This window comes from Cicer arietinum, chromosome 7 (assembly GCF_000331145.2).
Source record: "Cicer arietinum cultivar CDC Frontier isolate Library 1 chromosome 7, Cicar.CDCFrontier_v2.0, whole genome shotgun sequence".
Lineage (NCBI taxonomy): Eukaryota > Viridiplantae > Streptophyta > Magnoliopsida > Fabales > Fabaceae > Cicer > Cicer arietinum.
Genome location: NC_021166.2, coordinates 23,312,589 through 23,331,411, shown reverse-complemented (window position 1 = coordinate 23,331,411; position 18,823 = coordinate 23,312,589). Strand labels below are relative to the sequence as shown.

The 18,823-nt window shown below is 30.7% G+C and overlaps 1 protein-coding gene across 3 annotated transcripts in view; it reads left to right on the top strand.

The window, feature by feature from the left end:
• Positions 1-17,602: 17,602 nt before the first annotated feature.
• The window catches only part of LOC101498798 (gluconokinase), a 1,548-nt gene continuing 327 nt past the window's right edge, over positions 17,603-18,823 (top strand). The window contains exons 1-4 of one of the 3 annotated variants that reach the window (XM_073363746.1): positions 17,603-17,650; positions 17,869-17,911; positions 18,210-18,289; positions 18,600-18,823. In XM_073363746.1, the coding sequence (XP_073219847.1) occupies positions 17,886-17,911; positions 18,210-18,289; positions 18,600-18,823 (330 nt within the window). In that variant the 5' untranslated portion in view covers positions 17,603-17,650; positions 17,869-17,885. Of the gene's footprint in view, positions 17,912-18,209; positions 18,290-18,599 lie in introns of all 3 variants that reach the window. The other 2 variants (XM_073363745.1, XM_073363744.1) reach the window with 2 other exon arrangements.

Below are 18,823 nucleotides of genomic sequence, written 5' to 3'. Positions count from 1 at the left end.
TGCTGTTGCTGGAAGGCAGAGTTCGGAGGATCCTGGTGTTGCTGTTGGAAATTTGGAGGCGGTTGCTGCTGCTGGGAGTATTGAGAGTAATTTTGTTGCTGCTGGAATAGTGGTTGTTGAGGCAAGTATTGAGGCCGAGGCGGGAACTGCTGATGAAACACAGGAGGAAATGAAAATTGTTGTTGTTGAAATTGTTGTTGCTGCTGAAACTGTTGTTGCTGCTCTTGAAACTTTTGTTTCCACTCCTCATTCAATTTATCAATTGCGGCTTGTATCAGTTGTTGTGTCTTTTCTTCTTGCTCACTTGCCCATTGCTTCTTTAACTGGTCAAGATCATTATCTATCGACGGACGATGAGATCGATCCGTACTAGCATAAGAAGAAGACGTACCAGTCTGAATATAGCCGGTTAGACCTTTTTTAAAGGTTGATGATAAACTACCGGCACCCAGCACACGCCATTTGTACTTGCCACCACTGATGTGCATAAAACTTGCGGTCTCATATTGTTTCCGCTGCACTGGACCAGCTCGCTGAGCAGGAGGAAGAGTAGCTTGATGATCATCCCATTCTTTCATGATTTGTGAAGTTGTTCCCTATATTAAAAATAAAAAAATAAAATAGTTAATAATTAATATATAATAATTTATAGGTCTAATTAATATATAACAATTAATATATAATAATTACCTGAATATTTTTTGATAATTCATCAGTATACTCATTTGTTTCAGGATTAACATGAAGATAGCGATGTATCTCAGCCTGAGTGACCTCCCTTCCAAGTTGCTTTTCCTAAAATATTAAATTAATGTCAAGTTTATAATTGGTGAAATGTGATGATTAATTGAATATAAATTAATACATATATATTATAAATAATAATAAATTACCATATAATATTTAATTTCTCCAGCAGACATGGAACCTCCCTTATGAGTACTGGTACCCCTCTCAGATGCTCTATTAGTCTTTGCTTTTTCTCTCTTCTGTTTGTAAGCATCTGTGTTCCATTTCCTCCACAAAGCAGTCCAAACATTTTCACCAATCCAATTAGGCCGTTTTTCCTCCCCCTTATTACGTGCGTAAGCCAACATAGATGAGAGACGCTTTGAAAAGCGATGGTCAAATGAAGCCAAAACTGCGGCATCATGCTCTCTTTTCCAAGTGCATTTGGTCTGTTGTTTGTTGAAATTTAAAAAATATTAAAAATATAATTAGTAATTCAGTAAATTAATCAAATGTATAAATAAATAGTAATTAAATAAATTAATCTAATGACTTACTTTGAAACAATGTAAAAACTGATCAACTTCCCTAATTTGAGGTGTCTTATCCTCTTTTATCTCACCCCAAGACAACCATGGTTTTTTATATTTCTCTTGTATGACTTCAGCAATTGCCTTTGCAGATGATTTAAAAGGAAGATATCTTCAAAGTTTATATGCAAATTAAATATAAAAATAAATTAATAAAATTAATAATGTATTTACATTGCAATAATAATGAAATATTTAATCAATCATAGTTTACATACCCATCTCCTTCTGGAATGATGACAATGCGGTTGTAGCAATCAACACATCCGGGATCCATTATTTCGTCTAAGGTATAAGGCTCTACTGGGACCTCCGGATATAGAGGAATAGCTCCACCACTAGTACCAATGGACGGCATCGGCATGAGAGATGGGTCATTAACAACACGTTTAGCAACTTTTTTCTTACCACGTGATGTTTTGGATATTCCTCGTATTGCCGCCGTTCCTGTTCCTCCCGATCCATCCGAACCTCCTGATCCTCCTGCAGATCCTCCTACTCCCGACACTGAAGCCATGTCTATATATATATATATCCATATCCATACATATATATAATATAATATATGTGTGTATACAATTAACATAAGATTAATTAATAATGAAGTATACATAAATAAATTATAACACTGACATAAATAAAGAAATATATATAAAATATAAAAATATATATATAAGGTGTCGTTCATTTCAATTACAATATATAATATTATAGATATAGAAACACACATATATATATAATTAATTAATTGTCTTCGTCTTCGTCTTCGTCATCATCGTCGTCGTCATTTGATGAGTGAATTAAGTCATTGCCTTCATCATTCTCTAATTCATCTATTTCTTGTTCATCAACTTCTTCTCCAATGTGTGACTCATGACAAAGTTGACTAATAGTCTCATCTCCAATCACATGATCCAAATTTGACATTTCATCCATTTGAAATGCAACTTCTTCATTTTGACCTGCTTCAACTTCTTCGATTCCACTCGTTGGTCTTGTTTTGATTGCAGCACACCAACCTTGTTTGCTTCTGACAGTTGATGGATAAGGAACATAATAGACTTGTCTTACATTATGGGCCAGGGCAAATGGATCAAACCGTGGATATTTTTTGCTCATACGAATGTCTACAGTATTGGATATCAAATTTATTTTAGTTCCTCTGCTAGATGGATCAAACCACTTACAGTAAAACAACACCACTTTTTTCGCATAATCTAGGAACGTGTAGTCAATTTCGTAAATATGCTCAATTATGCCATAGAAATCTTCTACTACACCACTATCAGAGACACTTTTCATACAAACTCCACTATTAATTGTTTCTTTTCCTTCAGTCCAAGATTCAGTGTGAAATTTGTATCCATTGACGTAATAGGTGTGCCATTCTTTGAAACTTCTACTCGGGCCCATAGATAAGTGCCTTAAGTGGATGTTGATAGGAGTTTGTTCTTCGAGATGCACTTGTTGTTGAAACCATAATGGGAAATTTGAATGTATATCATCAGATGATTGTCCCGTATTTAAAAATGCCCTGATCGATGACCATATATATGGTGAATATCAATTTAATCATATAATTAAATATAATTAATATGAAGAGAAATTTGAAACGTACTCAATGTATGGTTTAACTTCGGTGCAGTTAATCAAAACGTGAACATGTGCCACATTAAATACTTTGTCGCTTGGCCAGAAAATCGGAAAATCCCTACCAGCATGATGACCAGACAAGCAAAAAACTGATAAAGCATGTGGATGACGTATAACACTATCAGTAGCGTTTCTTCCGTTAACTGGTGACAACGTTTCGTTGTTGAAATAATGAGAACAAAAGTGTGTTGTTTCACGGTGAAGGTAAGATGAACAAATTGAGCCCTCAACTCTAGCTTTGTTTTTCACCGACCGTTTTGAATAACCCATGAACCTATAATATACAAAGAGATGTACAATAAGCTCCATGTATATATAAGTTGAAGTATATTGAAAATCAAGTATATGTATATATATATCACCTTTCAAATGGATACATCCATCTATACTGAACTGGTCCACCAAGCCTAGCTTCACTTGCAAGATGCACTGAGAGATGCTCCATGGAATCAAAAAACCCAGGAGGAAATACTTTCTCCAACTTACATAGAATGATCGGAATGTCATTTTCCATCTTGATGAGATCTTTATCAATGAGTGTTGAAGAACACAAATTCTTGAAATATTGACTCACTTCAATAAGTGGGTTCAATACATGTGTCGGTAAAGCACTAAAGGCAATAGGAAGTAAACACTCTAAAAATATATGACAATCGTGACTTTTCATCCCATGCATCCTCCCATTTTCCACATTAGCACATCTTGCCAAATTAGAACAATAATCGTCAGGCATCTTCAGCTCTTTGATCCAACGATAAACAGATTTAGCTTCATCAGTAGACAAAGTGTAATTCGCACGAGGTTTTAGGGTCTTGCCGTTTTGTTCCACCAACAACAAATCTGGCTGTCTGCAATATATACCTATGTCTTTTCTAGCTTTGTCATTATCTTTTGTTTTCCCTTTCACATTCATGACAGTATTAAATATGTTGTCAAAGAAATTTTTCTCAATATGCATAACATCGAGATTATGTCTCAAAAGATTATCTTTCCAATACGGTAGATCCCAAAAAACACATCTTTTTGTCCAATTGTGCCATTATCCGTAACCTTGTGATTTACAAGCCACACCATTAACAACATGTACCTTTGGCATATCTTTCACTTTATTCCACACTTGTTCTGATGTCAATTTAAGCGGGGGTCCTAGACTTTCTGCATAGCCCTTCATAAATGCAGCTTTGTTCCTTCTAAATGCATGATCAGCAGGTAAAAACCTACAATGCGAGTCAAACCACGATGTCTTCCTGCCAAATTTTAAAGTAAATGCTTTTATATCTTTCATACAAATAGGACAAGCTAATTTACCATAGGTGCCCCATCCTGGCAACATCCCATAAGCGGGGAAATCATTAATGGTCCACATCAATGCAGCTCTCATCATAAAATTTTCTCTCCAACCAATATCATATGTCAACACACCATTCCACAACCTCTTCAAATCGTCAATCAAAGGTTGTAAAAAATATCAATATCAGTTGTAGGATTAGAAGGATCTGGTATCACAGCAGCTAAGAACATATAAGGTTTAGATATACACATATCAGGGGGAAGATTGTAAGGAGTAACAATAACCGGCCAACAAGAATAAGGAGTAGACGATGTTTGTATGTAAGGCGTAAATCCATCTGAGGATAATCCAAGTCTTACATTGCGTGGATCTGACACAAAATCAGGATGCATTTGATCAAAGTGTTTCCATGTCTGACCATCAGAAGGATGTCGCAACTCACCTGAATTTCTTCTATTCTCATAATGCCATGTCATATTTCCTGCAGTTTGTATTGATGCAAACAATCTCTGCAATCTTGATACAGGAAATCATTAATGGTCCACATCAATGCAGCTCTCATCATAAAATTTTCTCTCCGAGCAATATCATATGTCAAGACACCATTCCACAACCTCTTCAAATCGTCAATCAAAGGTTGTAAAAAAATATCAATACCAGTTGTAGGATTAGAAGGACCTGGTATCACAGCAGCTAAGAACATATAAGGTTTAGACATACACATATTAGGAGGAAGATTGTAAGGAGTAACAATAACCGGCCAACAAGAATAAGGAGTAGACGATGCTTGTATGTACGGCGTAAATCCATCTGAGGATAATCCAAGTCTTACATTGCGTGGATCTGACGCAAAATCAGGATGCATTTGATCAAAGTGTTTCCATGCCTGACCATCAGACGGATGTCGCAACTCGCTTGAATTTCTTCTATTCTCATAATGCCACGTCATCTTTTCTGCAGTTTGCATTGGTGCAAACAATCTCTGCAATCTTGATACAATAGGTAGGTAAAACATTGCTTTCCTTGGAATTGATTTTCCCCTACTTACCCTAGAGTTATTCCTTTGGTGATACCTTGGTTGTTGACAAAACTTGCATTCAACTAAGTTAGCATCATTCATATCAAATTCATTGTCATAATACAGCATGTAACCTTTAACACAACAATCAATCCTCTTGACACATAATCCTAACTTTGAAACTAATTGTTTCGCATCGTAATAACTTTGCAGCAAACCATCTCTAACAGGTGTTGCGTCTAGCATCATTTTAGTCATCAAATTCAAAGCTAAATCAGGAACATGAAATTGAGACTTTAGACCTAATAGTCTAATACACATTGATAACTTTGAGTTTGAAGAACCTTCAAACAACGGTTTATTTGTCTCTTTCAAAAGACCATAAAATCTCTGAGCTTCTTCATTGGGAAGTCCATCGGTATCGTCATATTGATCTTCATTGAATGACAAATTAACCCCAACAGCATCCGAGATCATATCATTCATCGCCTCAAAGTGTTGATAGTTATAATAATCTATACCTAACATGGTAGTACTACTTGAAGGACCTGTGTTATAATTCTCCATAGATGTACTAGTATTAGGCGCCGCTGGAGACTCTTCTCCATGATTAGTCCAAATCCAGTAGTTAGGCATAAATCCATCTGCATACAAATGCACTCTTATTTCATCTTCACTTTTAAACCGTCTACATCGACATAAACAACATGGACATCTCATTCCCCCTTCATCTTGGACAATTTGTTGCACTCTCGCAAAATTCAGAAAGTCTTCAACCTTGTTAGCAAAACGTTGTTTAAGACCCTTTCTTCCAGGAAAATTCCTATCGTACATCCAACTACGGTATAAATCCATATATATATATATATATATATATATATATATCTGTGTGTGTGTGTGTGTGTGTGTGTATATATATATGTATATGTTTATTCTAAAAATTAAATAAATATATAAATTATGTGCATATATATTTATATATATATCGATGTTTTATATATTAATTGCTTTATTTTTCAAAAGCATTATATATAAATTTTGACATATTTATATGTCAATTAGGGGAGCATGCATCTGCACACAATATAATATATTATTACCAATACAATAAATATATATAAACCGAAATAAAATTATATATATATATCAATACAATATAATATATTATTATCAATACAATACAATAATATATAATATATTATTATCAATATAATATATATATCAATACAATAAATTATATATATCAATACAATAAATATATATAAACCTATATAAAATTTTAAATGATGTTTTTTTAAAAATCAAGACTAATAATCAAGACTTATTTATAACAAAAAATAATAATATCATCAATTTTAATAATGTTTTTTTAAATAATAATTATATTAAAACTAATATATTTTAACCGTGGTTTGAAACTTTAATTTATCATATATTAATATGTAAACAACATCATTTCTATTTTTTTAAAAATAAATTTATAATATATATATATATATATATATTACTAATCTATAATTTAAAAATAATATAAATATTATTATAATATCACATATATATTTACTAATCTAAATTTAAAATATATAAAATACTAACTTGATGCCGGGTAGCGTCTGACTTGAAGTTTTCACGTACGGAGCTTACAATCTTCGAAGTAATTAACGACCACTGTCAAGATAAAAATTCAATAATATTAATTACATAAATCAAATCAAAAAATAAAAATAAAAAACTACATATATAATATAATATAAACTTACCAAAATTGAATGAAGCTTGGATGAATATTTTTTGTAGAGAGAAGGTGGAGAGAATAGTTAGAAGGAGGGTTTAGAGAGAATTTAGAAGTGAAAAATAATAAGAGGAGTGGAGTAATATATATAGGATAGGGTTGATCGTTTGTGGCGGCCAAATCAGCCACAATAAGCAACGGCTATGTGTCATTTGTGGTGGTCAAAACGGTCAAAAACGCATGGATTTATGGCGGCCTGGACGGCCACAACTGGCAGCGGTCCTTTGGGCGTTTGTGGCGGCCTTTGCCGCCACAAGATGTAATGGATATAAATATTTGTGGTAGCCTGGACGGCCAGAAAAACACGTAGCACTTTATTCCTTTGTGGCGGCATTTGCAGCCACAAAAGGTAACGGTCTCATGCGTTTGTGGCGGCCTATGCAGCCACAAATGGACATGTCAGTTCAGGCTTTTGTGACGGATTTGACCCTCACAAATTTTAAATTTTGTGGCTAAAAAGCCCTCACAAAAATCTTAAAAATTAAAGTGGATTTTGTGGTTGCTTAAGCCCTCACAAAATCACAACGTTGCGATTTTGTGAGGGCTTAGGCAGCCACAAATTCCACCTAAATTTTTAATAATTTGTGAGGGCTTTTTCAGCCACAAATAAAGACCAATTTCAATTTTTGTATTTGTGAGGGCTTTTTCGGTCACTAATTTGTGAGGGTTTTTTTCGGCCACAAAATATTTATAAAGTTGGCCACAAATTAGGGTTTTTCTTGTAGTGAGTATTTTCTTATAAAAATATATTTTTGTCAAGAACCTAACTCTATTAAAATTGAGATTTTATGAATTGTAATAATAGATTATAAATTGATTTATTTATTATTATTTGTTAAATCATTGTTTTTATGGTTGTTTGAATATATACTCTTTAAAAAGATTATTTTATTATATTTTCTTGAATAATTGTTGTTATTATATATTCAAATGAAATATTATATTATAAATATGATTTTACGAAAATAGTTGTTAAGAACATGAATTATTTGAATTGTGTGTGTTTGAGATATAAATATTATTTAAAAGATTGTTTTATTATATCTTCTTGAATGATTGTTGTTATTATATATTCAAACAAAATAGTGTATTATAAATATGATTTTACGAATATGATTATTAAAAATATGAATGATTTTGATTGTGTTTGTTGGAGATGAGTATTAATCTTCACAAAGAAATGAGGTTTAAACCTCCACATTGATGAGTATTAAACTTCACAAAGAGATAGGTTTAAACTCCACAAGGATGAGTCTTGTACCCCACATATAGATGAGTATTAAACTTCACAAAGAGATGAGGTTTAAACTCCATTATTAAACTTCACAAAGAGATGAAGTTTAAACTCCACACGGATGAGTCTTGTACCCCACATATAGATGAGTACTATACTTCACAAAGAGATGAGGTTTAAACTCCACATGGATAAGTATTAAACTTCACACAGAGATGACGTTTAAACTTCACACGGATGGGTCTTATACCTCATATATAGATGAGTTTTAAACTTCACCAAGAGATGAGGTTTAAACTCCACACGGATGGGTCTTGTAACCCACATATAGATGAGTATTAAACTTCACAAGGAGATGGAGTTTAAACTCCAAATGGATGAGTATTAAACTTCACAAAGAGATTAGGTTTAAACTCCACACGGATGGGTCTTGTGCCTTACATATAGATGAGTATTAAACTTCACAAAGAGATGAGATTTAAACTCTACATGGATGAGTATTAAACTTCACAAAGAGATGAAGTTTAAACTCCACACGAATGGGTCTTGTACCCCATATATAGATGAGTTTTAAACTTCATAAAGAAATGAGGTGTAAACTCCACACGGATGAGTCTTGTACCCCACATATAGATGAAGTTTAAACTCCACAATGAGATGAAGTTTAAACTCCACACGGATGGGTCTTGTACTCCACACTGGATGAGTTGATGCTCCACATGATGAGATAATATTCACTTCGCGGAAGTAGTATATCTCCATATAACGATGATACATCATTGAATTGATTGATTTACTGTCTACAGAATAAATGTGTGTATTGGATTTATTTGATTATGATAGATGTGGATTATTGTTAATTTAATTGATGATTTTTTATTAATTATTGGAAGTAATTGATTATTATAGAAAAAATTTAGTTATATCGTGAATATTCCTAAAGAATATTTTTGGAACAAAGCAGGTGCCATGATCGACTTTTCCAGTTACCGCTCCAGCTGAGAATAATATTTGTCTTAAAATTGTGTGTATTATTCACTGAGATTTAGTATCTCATTACAGTATTGTTTTCAGATACTAAGACCGTTCAAGACGTCGAGAGTTTAGAAGTCCTACCTCCCTAGAAAATAGCGATTTCCTTATATTAGATTAGTAGATCAAGAATAAGTAGACATAATTGTACTTTATTTGGGGATTAGATACTATTTGCCCAGTTTTGAAAATTTTAATTATTAAAGATTTTTCAGTTGTAAGAATTTATTTTGAGATTTCATAACATTACTACTTTCGAACAATTCATTATTTATTACAATACTTTATTCCTCTTATATAATTTTAAATTTTTTTTCTATTATTACCTCAGTTTTTATCTCCAGATAACTATGCATTACATTAAAAGTAAAAAAAAATGACATTTTAGTATATAAATTTAAAATTAAATTATATTGAAAAAAAAATTAAATAAAAGAGATACATTAAGTTAACCACAAAATTAAGAAATCTTTGATACATTGTATTGGTCATTCGTTATCAATTGTTTGACAGGTTTGTGTTTAAATGATACTTTCTATCGGTGGATTAAATCATCCTTAATCTTTCTTTATTTGTTACAGGTAATATTGTTGTTGTCCACTTAGGACTCATACTCTTTATTAAAGTCTTTTGTAATAAATTAATCATACATATAAATTTTAGATTTTTCAACATTTATTTAAAATTTTATCTTTTTTATTACATTATCAACATATTGCAACTATTACATTACTTTCTTTTTTATCTTAGTGAAGGTATACATTGTAAGTAATCGTTCAAAAGGGTATCCATCAAAAAATTTGTTGAGTGAATAGGTAAATTGACACTTGAAATTGCAAACGTCAGTCAAATTAGTTCCTGAATTTTGTAAATGGACAAATACATCATTGAAATTATAAAATATCAATTAAAATAATATTTCAATATATTTTTGTAGTTAGATATTTTAATGCGGAACTTCAACTGAATATATGGTTTATTAACGTTGATTTAACGTCGTCTTACTAGAGACAAATTTGCCAAAGAAAATTTGTGATCTTAAAGACAAAATTGTGAGTTATTATAATTACGCATGGACTGATTATTGACAAGTTAGTCCATGAAATATTTAAATTTCATAGAAAAATTAATTCATATTGTAATAACATTGATATGAGATAAACGCAGATGGGTCACATATTCAATAAACATGTGAGATCATTGTCTCTAACGATAAAAATTTAAATATAGATTATTTTGATTAATATTTGATGATTTCAATATTGTATTTGTCAAATTACAAAAATTATAAATTAATTTAACTTATGGCTACAATTGACCGATTTATTTATTCACTTCATTTTTGTTTGTCTCTCTTTTCCCTCTCCCTTTTCCATCATTTCCCTCCAAGTGAATAGGAGAATTTCATCTTATGCCAAATATGGTGCCAGATACATTTGATGTGTAAAAAGTACAACTAACAGAAAATTAAAAGCAAGTTAATGGTACAGACTACAAAGATTAACATAAGCGTAATTTAGAGACTTTAAAATATTTTTATTTCTTTCAAGAATTATTACAACACCGCATGTTACCTTTCATTGCTAAAATGAGTATTTATTCCGTGTAAATTTTATGTTGAACAATTGTGGTTTTACATAAAATCAAATGAGGGCAATTGCCCTCACAAAATAAATTTTTTCATGCTATTATATTATTCGATAGATAGATTAGGGTTGCCTTCACACAATGTTTCCTCTCTATTGTTATTTTACTTCTATCTTTTATCCTATTAAACATCCTACCACATTTGTAATCATGGGCGAAGGATAATTATTACCCTTTCTTTCAATAAATTAATATATTTTATATTCAGAAATTTTAAATAAAATTATTATTTAATCAATAAATTTATTCGTCTCATATTTAATTCCTCTAATTTTTACAACAACTACAAATAGAACTTTATTAAGTATAAAAAATTTAAAAACAAGATCTATAAACAAAATAGACAATAATTTTCTTGTAAATAATTTAATTATTTGCACTAAAGAAAAATATTACTAGCCTATTTAAAACAACGTCAACTATAATTAAATTTCACTTTAAATATTATCATCAAACTTAACTTTTTAAATTATAACAATTTTAAGTTGTTATTTTCTTTATGCCGTTGTAATTTACATTATATATAATATAAGTAAAAAATATTATAAATTTCTTTTATTTATTAATTAAGTTTAATATATTATTTCTAAAAATATATTTTATTTTTACTTTATATTTATCTCCCTCATAAAATTATAATTATTTATTATTTTTAATTTATTAAATTAATGCCACGTGGTTGAAAGAAGTTTATATTAAAGAAGTTCTATTATTTTCTATATATATTCATATAAAACAAATTACAATAGTTAAACGTTTTTTAATTAGACCGATAGATTAGTGATACTATAAACTAAAATATTATAATCGGCAACATTGAAATTATCAAATAAAATCAATTGTCTATTTTTTCTATTTTAGATTTTAGTTTTTATATTTACTATGATTTATTTTCTTCCCCTTTTGAGCAATTACTTTCTTCTCCTTGTCATATATGAAATAAATATTTAAATTAAATAGTGTGTATTCAATTACGATTTGAAAGGATTTTAAAAGTAAGTTTTATGATGAAAAAGTTGAGGTATTTAATAAATACTTTAATGTAATAAAAATAAGTATTTGATATGCAATTATGATTGTTTGAATTTTTTAAACAACATGTAGAAATATAGTGGTATTCAATCAAGACTTTTTACAACTTATAAAAAGTCTTGTGTATCGAAAAACTCTTAAATTTTAATGGATTGATTTCTAAAATAGATTTGATTAGACTTTTTAGTGAAATTTTTTAGCAAGAAGCCGACTTTTCCTACCACATGAGATTTCTATAGATTCTCATTTCTTATTCCTTTCATCTATTTTCTCTCTTCATCTATGTTCTTTCTCACCTCTCTTTATTCTCATGTCCTTTCATCTCCTCCCTCCATCTTTATCCTCTCTCATTTCTCTCATACTCTCTTACCCTTACACGAGTAAGATTATTATTTTTTAACTCTTCTCATTTCTAAAAAATATGTAGTTATGTTTTACTCTTAAACCCTAAACATCAGTGTTTCTCTTGGTATCCATGATGCAGCTTATGTTGAATTTTGTTCTCTATCTTTGTTGTGGAGATCACATATTTATATAACTATTTCTCTTTTGGTTAGAATGTGACCTTAAGTTGGTGGTGGATGTCTTTAGCTCCAATATTAAGGTTCTCAGAGTTTGATCTCTAGATGGTGAAGTAGCAATGTCAATTTACAAGAACTGACAGTTTGAATTGTAAATTCACCTTTTTAAAATTTACACTTAAAACTTAAAAAATTTAACTCATAAAAACAGAAAATAGATAACGTTCTTGGTTATGAAAACAAAAAATGGATAATGTTATTGGTTAGTTAAAAACACATAATTTAACTTATCTATTTAATTTGATAATCACAAGACTAGAAATAAATAGAGATAAGGGAAGCGATATTGCGCAGAGATTTATCCTGGTTCACCCAAATTGGGTTACGTCCAGTTCTCACAGTTGTGAGATTTTTCACTAAGTGTTCAAAACGGAGAACGTTATGGGTTTTTACACCACCAGTCTAGATCAACATTGATCGGTTACACATCACTACATTTCAGCCCATAAAGGATTTTCATAGGTTACCTTTTAATATTTGAGAGGATTTTTACACTTTAGCTTTTAATCATAAAAGGATTTTCTACAAACTACTCAAGCTATATTCAACACTATAGTCTTGAGTTTACATGATAATGATTTAAAGAGTTTTGTTAGAATCTGAGAAACCCCAACACTTGTTTGAGTTTAGATTATTTTAACAAAAGAATACAGTAGAATGAATCTTAGAATCGAATGAGAAAGCAGAACTGATTCTTTGTATGTAAATGACAGACTTTCGAGTGTATGATTGTAAGTAAGTGATGTATTGTTATGCACTTGAAGCTCTGAATATTTCTTGAGCTTGGGTTCCTTTTATTGGCTTTAAGGAGACTTATGACAACTTATTTGACCGTTGGAAATGGTCCAGCTGTCATGTGTCAGCTTATGGATAAGATTAGATTTGAAACAAGAATGTTCTTGACTGAAAATTCTTTGTTTTTTCTGATTTTGAAGAATGCTAAGTTGTAAGCTTCTTATCAGCCATCTTTGACAGTGATTCATGGTCCTTTTATCACGTGTGCATATATCTCATAGATAGGATGAAGTATACACTTCAAGGTCATTCTTGATTCTTGCTTAAATCTGGAGAATGATATTTCTTGAACTTGGAGAGTAATCTTGCTTAATTCATCATGAATCATAGCTTTTACCTTTTTTCTTTTGGAGTGATTATTTTGCTAAGATGAACCTTGTATATTTCTTGCGGAATACTGGAAACGTAGTTGTAAATTCCAAGAGCTATCTTTTCCTTAACAGAGGATATCATCATTCTTGTTATTTTAGAACTGTGGAGAACGTTCTTCGTTTTTCAGACTTCTGTCACGAATGTTCTTCGTTCTGTTTGTATATTTTTGTTTCCTCTTTAATGTAGTTTTGTTTATAATGTTTAGTACCTGTCTTTGATTATCAAACTCAAAAACACATGTTAAATCAGCATATCATTTAGAATCATAATTAGAAGTCTTAATTAACTTTTATTTGTTTACATCAAAACACTAATTTGAGATTTTGTCTTAACAATCTCTCCCTTTTTGATGATGACAAACATGTTAATTTAGATTTTAATTTTGACTCTAATTTTAATCATGAAGAGCTTAAAAGCCCCCTCTCAGAATGTGCTACAATTTTTGAACCAACATATAATTTCATTGATGCATTAAAATGAGAGATAGTTATACACATGGTTCAAAAAAAAACACAGCAATGCAATTTACAAAAGGACTTTTGAATACATAAAATCTAAAGTAATTCTCCCCCTTTGTCAAAACAAAAAGGAATAGGAGAAAAATTGCATATAATTCCTAGTTAGAAAGAGACATATAGGATCCCTCAAATGGTGATGATAAAGATGGATATGGATTATCTTGGAAGGAATGAGGACGATTCAGTTGAAGAGGATCAATCCTGAGTTTGGAAACAAGCTGAGTTGCCATCCAATCTTGTAGAAGGGCATACTATTTATCCTGATATGTTTGTCGTGCCATGATGGTTTGGAGAGCAGCCAGGATTGTTTTATTGGTTGAGTCCTTCTCAACTCTTGGACGTTTGGTAGGGCATTGGAAATCGTCCGTAGGGGTAGATGGGAAAGTGTTTTGAGTGGGGGCAATGGTAGTGCATAAAGATGATAAGGTAGCAAAAGAAGTGGCAATGGTATGAAGGGCATCTGATGGGGATTTGGGAGCATGTACAGATGGACGAGGAGTGTCGGGAAAAACCAAAAACTGAGTTATTCTAAAGACGGAAGAACTGGCTTTTTGAAGGGAGACAAAGGCATGTGACATGATTGACGTAGGATGGAAAAGGAGTTAAGAGCACATGTCACTCTGAAGAGATGTATTGTAGTGGTGGTGGAAGGAAGAAACCTTAGTGGGTGTGTGGTCAAATGAAAGGGGTGGGCTTTGTGGAATGGAGGGAGAAGGAAGAATAATTTTTTGAAATGAAGAACGTTCTTGAGGGGCAACAATGGTGGTTGTACAAGGTGGAGAATATTCTTGAGTAGCAGTGATGTTTAGTTTAGGTATAGATTTTTCTGGAGCAGTGGAGGCTCCAACATGTTTTTTGGTCGAGCGTTTTCGTTTGTTGGTGGTGGAGGGCAAAATAGTTTGTGGAATGTTTTGAGTAGAAAATTTTTTCTTCATATGAGAGATGTTTTTTCGAGGGGAATTTGGACACTTTTATTGTAGAGGTTTCAGCTTATGGATAAGATCATATTTGAAACAATAATATTCTTGACTGAACATTCTTCGTTTTTCCGCTTTTGAAGAATGTTGATTTGTAAGCTTCTTGTCAGCCATCTTTGATAGTGATTCATGGTCCTTTTATCACATGTGTATATATCTCAGACTTAAGCTGAAGTATACACTTCAAGAACGTTCTTGATTCTTGCTTAAATTTGGAGAATGATCTTTCTTGAACTTGGAGAATAATCTTGCTTGATTCATCATAAGCCATAGCTTTTACCCTTTGCCTTTTGGAGTGATTATTTTGCTAAAATGAACCCTGTATATTCCTTGTGGAATACTGGAAATGTATATGTAAATTCCAGGAGCTATCTTTTCCTTAACAGAGGATATCACCCTTCTTATTATTTTAGAATTGTGGAGAACGTTCTTTATTTTTCAGACTTCTGTCAAGAGCGTTCTTCATTATGTTTGTATATTTTTGTTTCCTCTTTAATGTGATTTTGCTTGTAATGTATAGTACCTATCTTTCGTTATCATAATCAAAAATACATTTTAAATCAACATATCTTTTAGAATCTAAATTAGAAGTCTTAATTAACTTTTGTTTGTTTACATCAAAACACTAATTTGAGATTTTGACTTAACAGATGGAAGAATTGTTTATATTATTATCGTCAGATGAATTTTAGAATTTCTCATTTATTTAGGAAATATAATGTTTGTGGTGATAGATTGTCAACTTTTAGACTTAGTCATTGTGGTTCACATTGATGGTTTGATGTCCCTACTTTCATTAGGAGAAATGTTTTAGGAATAAGGTTATGCTCCCTAACTATCGCACCTTAGGCTATGATTTTGTTTATTGTAATTATATCTGATGCACTATTTTTTTCTTCAGTGTAATTTTTTTCCATTGAGTTTTCTTGATAAGGTTTTTAACGAGACAAATACTTATAATATTTTAGATTTTTCACTTAAGTTTTGGTCTAATCCCCCAAGTTGCAATATTCACTTTTTATTTGGTTAATTTTACTTTAGTGTACTAGAGATGATAGGTGGTAGTATTGAGGTGTCAACACAATTGTGATGTCTTTATTACCATGTGAATTTTTTGCCTTCCATCCTTTTATAAATAAATGACAATTTTATTGTCAAGATAAGTAAAACTACTTATACTCAAGTATGAGATAGTTGATCACTTGAAATTCGATCGAAGATAAATAAATTTAAGTAATGATTATCTAAATTAAAATATAAATTTGAGTTTCAGATGATTTGTTCTTAACTGAAACATATTAACTACTTGAACTTCTCTCCATGTGGTTAAATAAAATATAGATTTGATATGTTGTTTTCTTATATGTATTTAATTGTATTTTATAATAACGAAAGAAAATTTTATGTGTTTAACACACCTAATAACAAATTAGATAATATTATATTTAATGAGGGAACTTGAAGGGGACTAACTGAAGTCATGGTCCCCTCGAACTTTTATAATTTTTTTAATACTAGTATTATGTTAGTTGACAAATACGAATTTTCAAAAATAGTTAAAATAATTTTTAAATATTTTTATTATTTTTAGAAATATAGACAAATTATTCATTTCAAAATACTTGTACATTTTTATTAACGAGTAAAAAAATAGAGTTTAATGAAATATATTATCAGTGTAAAATAGTTTTATACATCTGATGATAAATTCACTTTGTAATTGCAACTTAAAGATAATTGCAACATATTGCACTTTGATTATACCGGGTTATCTCTAAAAAATAAGACAAGTTTTAAGAAATTTAAATACAAAATATTTTCGCAGAACAAATTTAATTTGTTTTCTTTTTTTTTTTTCTCTTGTTGTTTTTTTAATTAAAAGTTCATTAAAAAGAAGATTTAATTGCAGTTTTTTTTTCACCATTCACAAATTTAGTTTCTCTATTTTAAAATTCAACACTTTTGGTCATCTCTCAAATTTTTTATCTAAAAATTAGCAATATTATATATTTTAAATGACATCACATAAAATACAATGATGTTTATTGATTAAAATCTATAAAATTGCTAGAAAATCATCTAAAATTTCAAATTCAATTATAAAATTATTCATTTTTTTAATTTTATTAATATCATATATAAATGTTATTAATTTTTAAAAGAGTGACCAAAACTATTAAATATTAAAATAGATGAATCAAAATCACAATTAATTTAAATAAATAAAAAAATTAAATAAGATAAACCTAATAAAGATATATTTGAGTCCTCTAAAGTGATAAAAGCGATATTAGATAATATAAGTACTGGACGTGCGAAAATAATATATTGCAGGAGGCAAATCCAAGAAAGATATACATACACGTACGAGCCAAACTGGACCGGTAAGGTAAGGCACGCACGCAAGTTTACCTTATTTTATTTAGTTGATTGCAAATGTGATTGTGAACTCATAATTCCGTTCAGCACTTGAGTTCTAAATTCTCTCTCTCTCTCTCTTATTGTTACATCCCATGACTTCAAGCAACGGTAAATTGGTTTACTATTTCTCTTCATCAACCTATTGCCTTCATTTTTTCATTTCATTTCATTTCATGCTTTTGGCAGCTCCTGTTCTCGTCATCATGGGTGTCAGCGGGGCCGGAAAAACGTAACCACTTCTCTTTACTTCTTCTTTTTTTATTTACCAACATTCTCACACGTGTTTTTATTTCTTAATCATTTCGTGCGTTCCATCTCCAAATGATACAAAATTACACATGGATATATATGTTCATTCCATCATCCAATCTAAATCAATACCAGAGATTATTTAAAATTGATTTAATAAATATGTAATAAGAATTGTCTAATCCACAATTAACACGTCAAACCAAATTTTAACATTGTTAAATGACGATTGATTATGTTTTTGTCTCCCAATACTTATTCGGATATTAATTGAACAGCACAATAGGTCAAAGGCTGGAAAAAGATATTAAATATAAGTATCTTGATGCTGATGATTTTCATTCTCAATCAAACAAAGGTGTGTATATCACTATGTACAATTGCACAAAATCAATGCAGTTTTGGCTCATTGATCACCTCACTAAAGGAATTGTTTTGTATGTTTAGATTAGTGGTATAAAGTAAAATGAAGTGGAATTGTATAATAAGTGGATGTTTAGGTGATTTCTGACTTGGAAACAAACATATTATAAATAAATTTTAAAAAATGACTGTTATATCATTCCATTTCATTCCACTTTATTACCACCAATCTGAACGTGCCTTTAATTTTGTGTTGCTTTATTCTCTTTTTATATGTTTCCACCTCATTTGTTTCAATACAACAGAAAAGATGAGTATGGGAATCCCACTTACAGATGAAGACAGAAAGCCATGGCTTGAATCACTGAGAGATGCCATAAAAGAATACTTAATTAACAAAAAGGGTTTGGTTCTTGGTTGCTCTGCTTTGAAGAAGCAATATAGAGAAATACTTAGATCAGCTGATCCTGATTATAAATGGGAGAGTTATGCAAGTGCTGTTAACTTTATTCTATTGGATGTTCCTGCT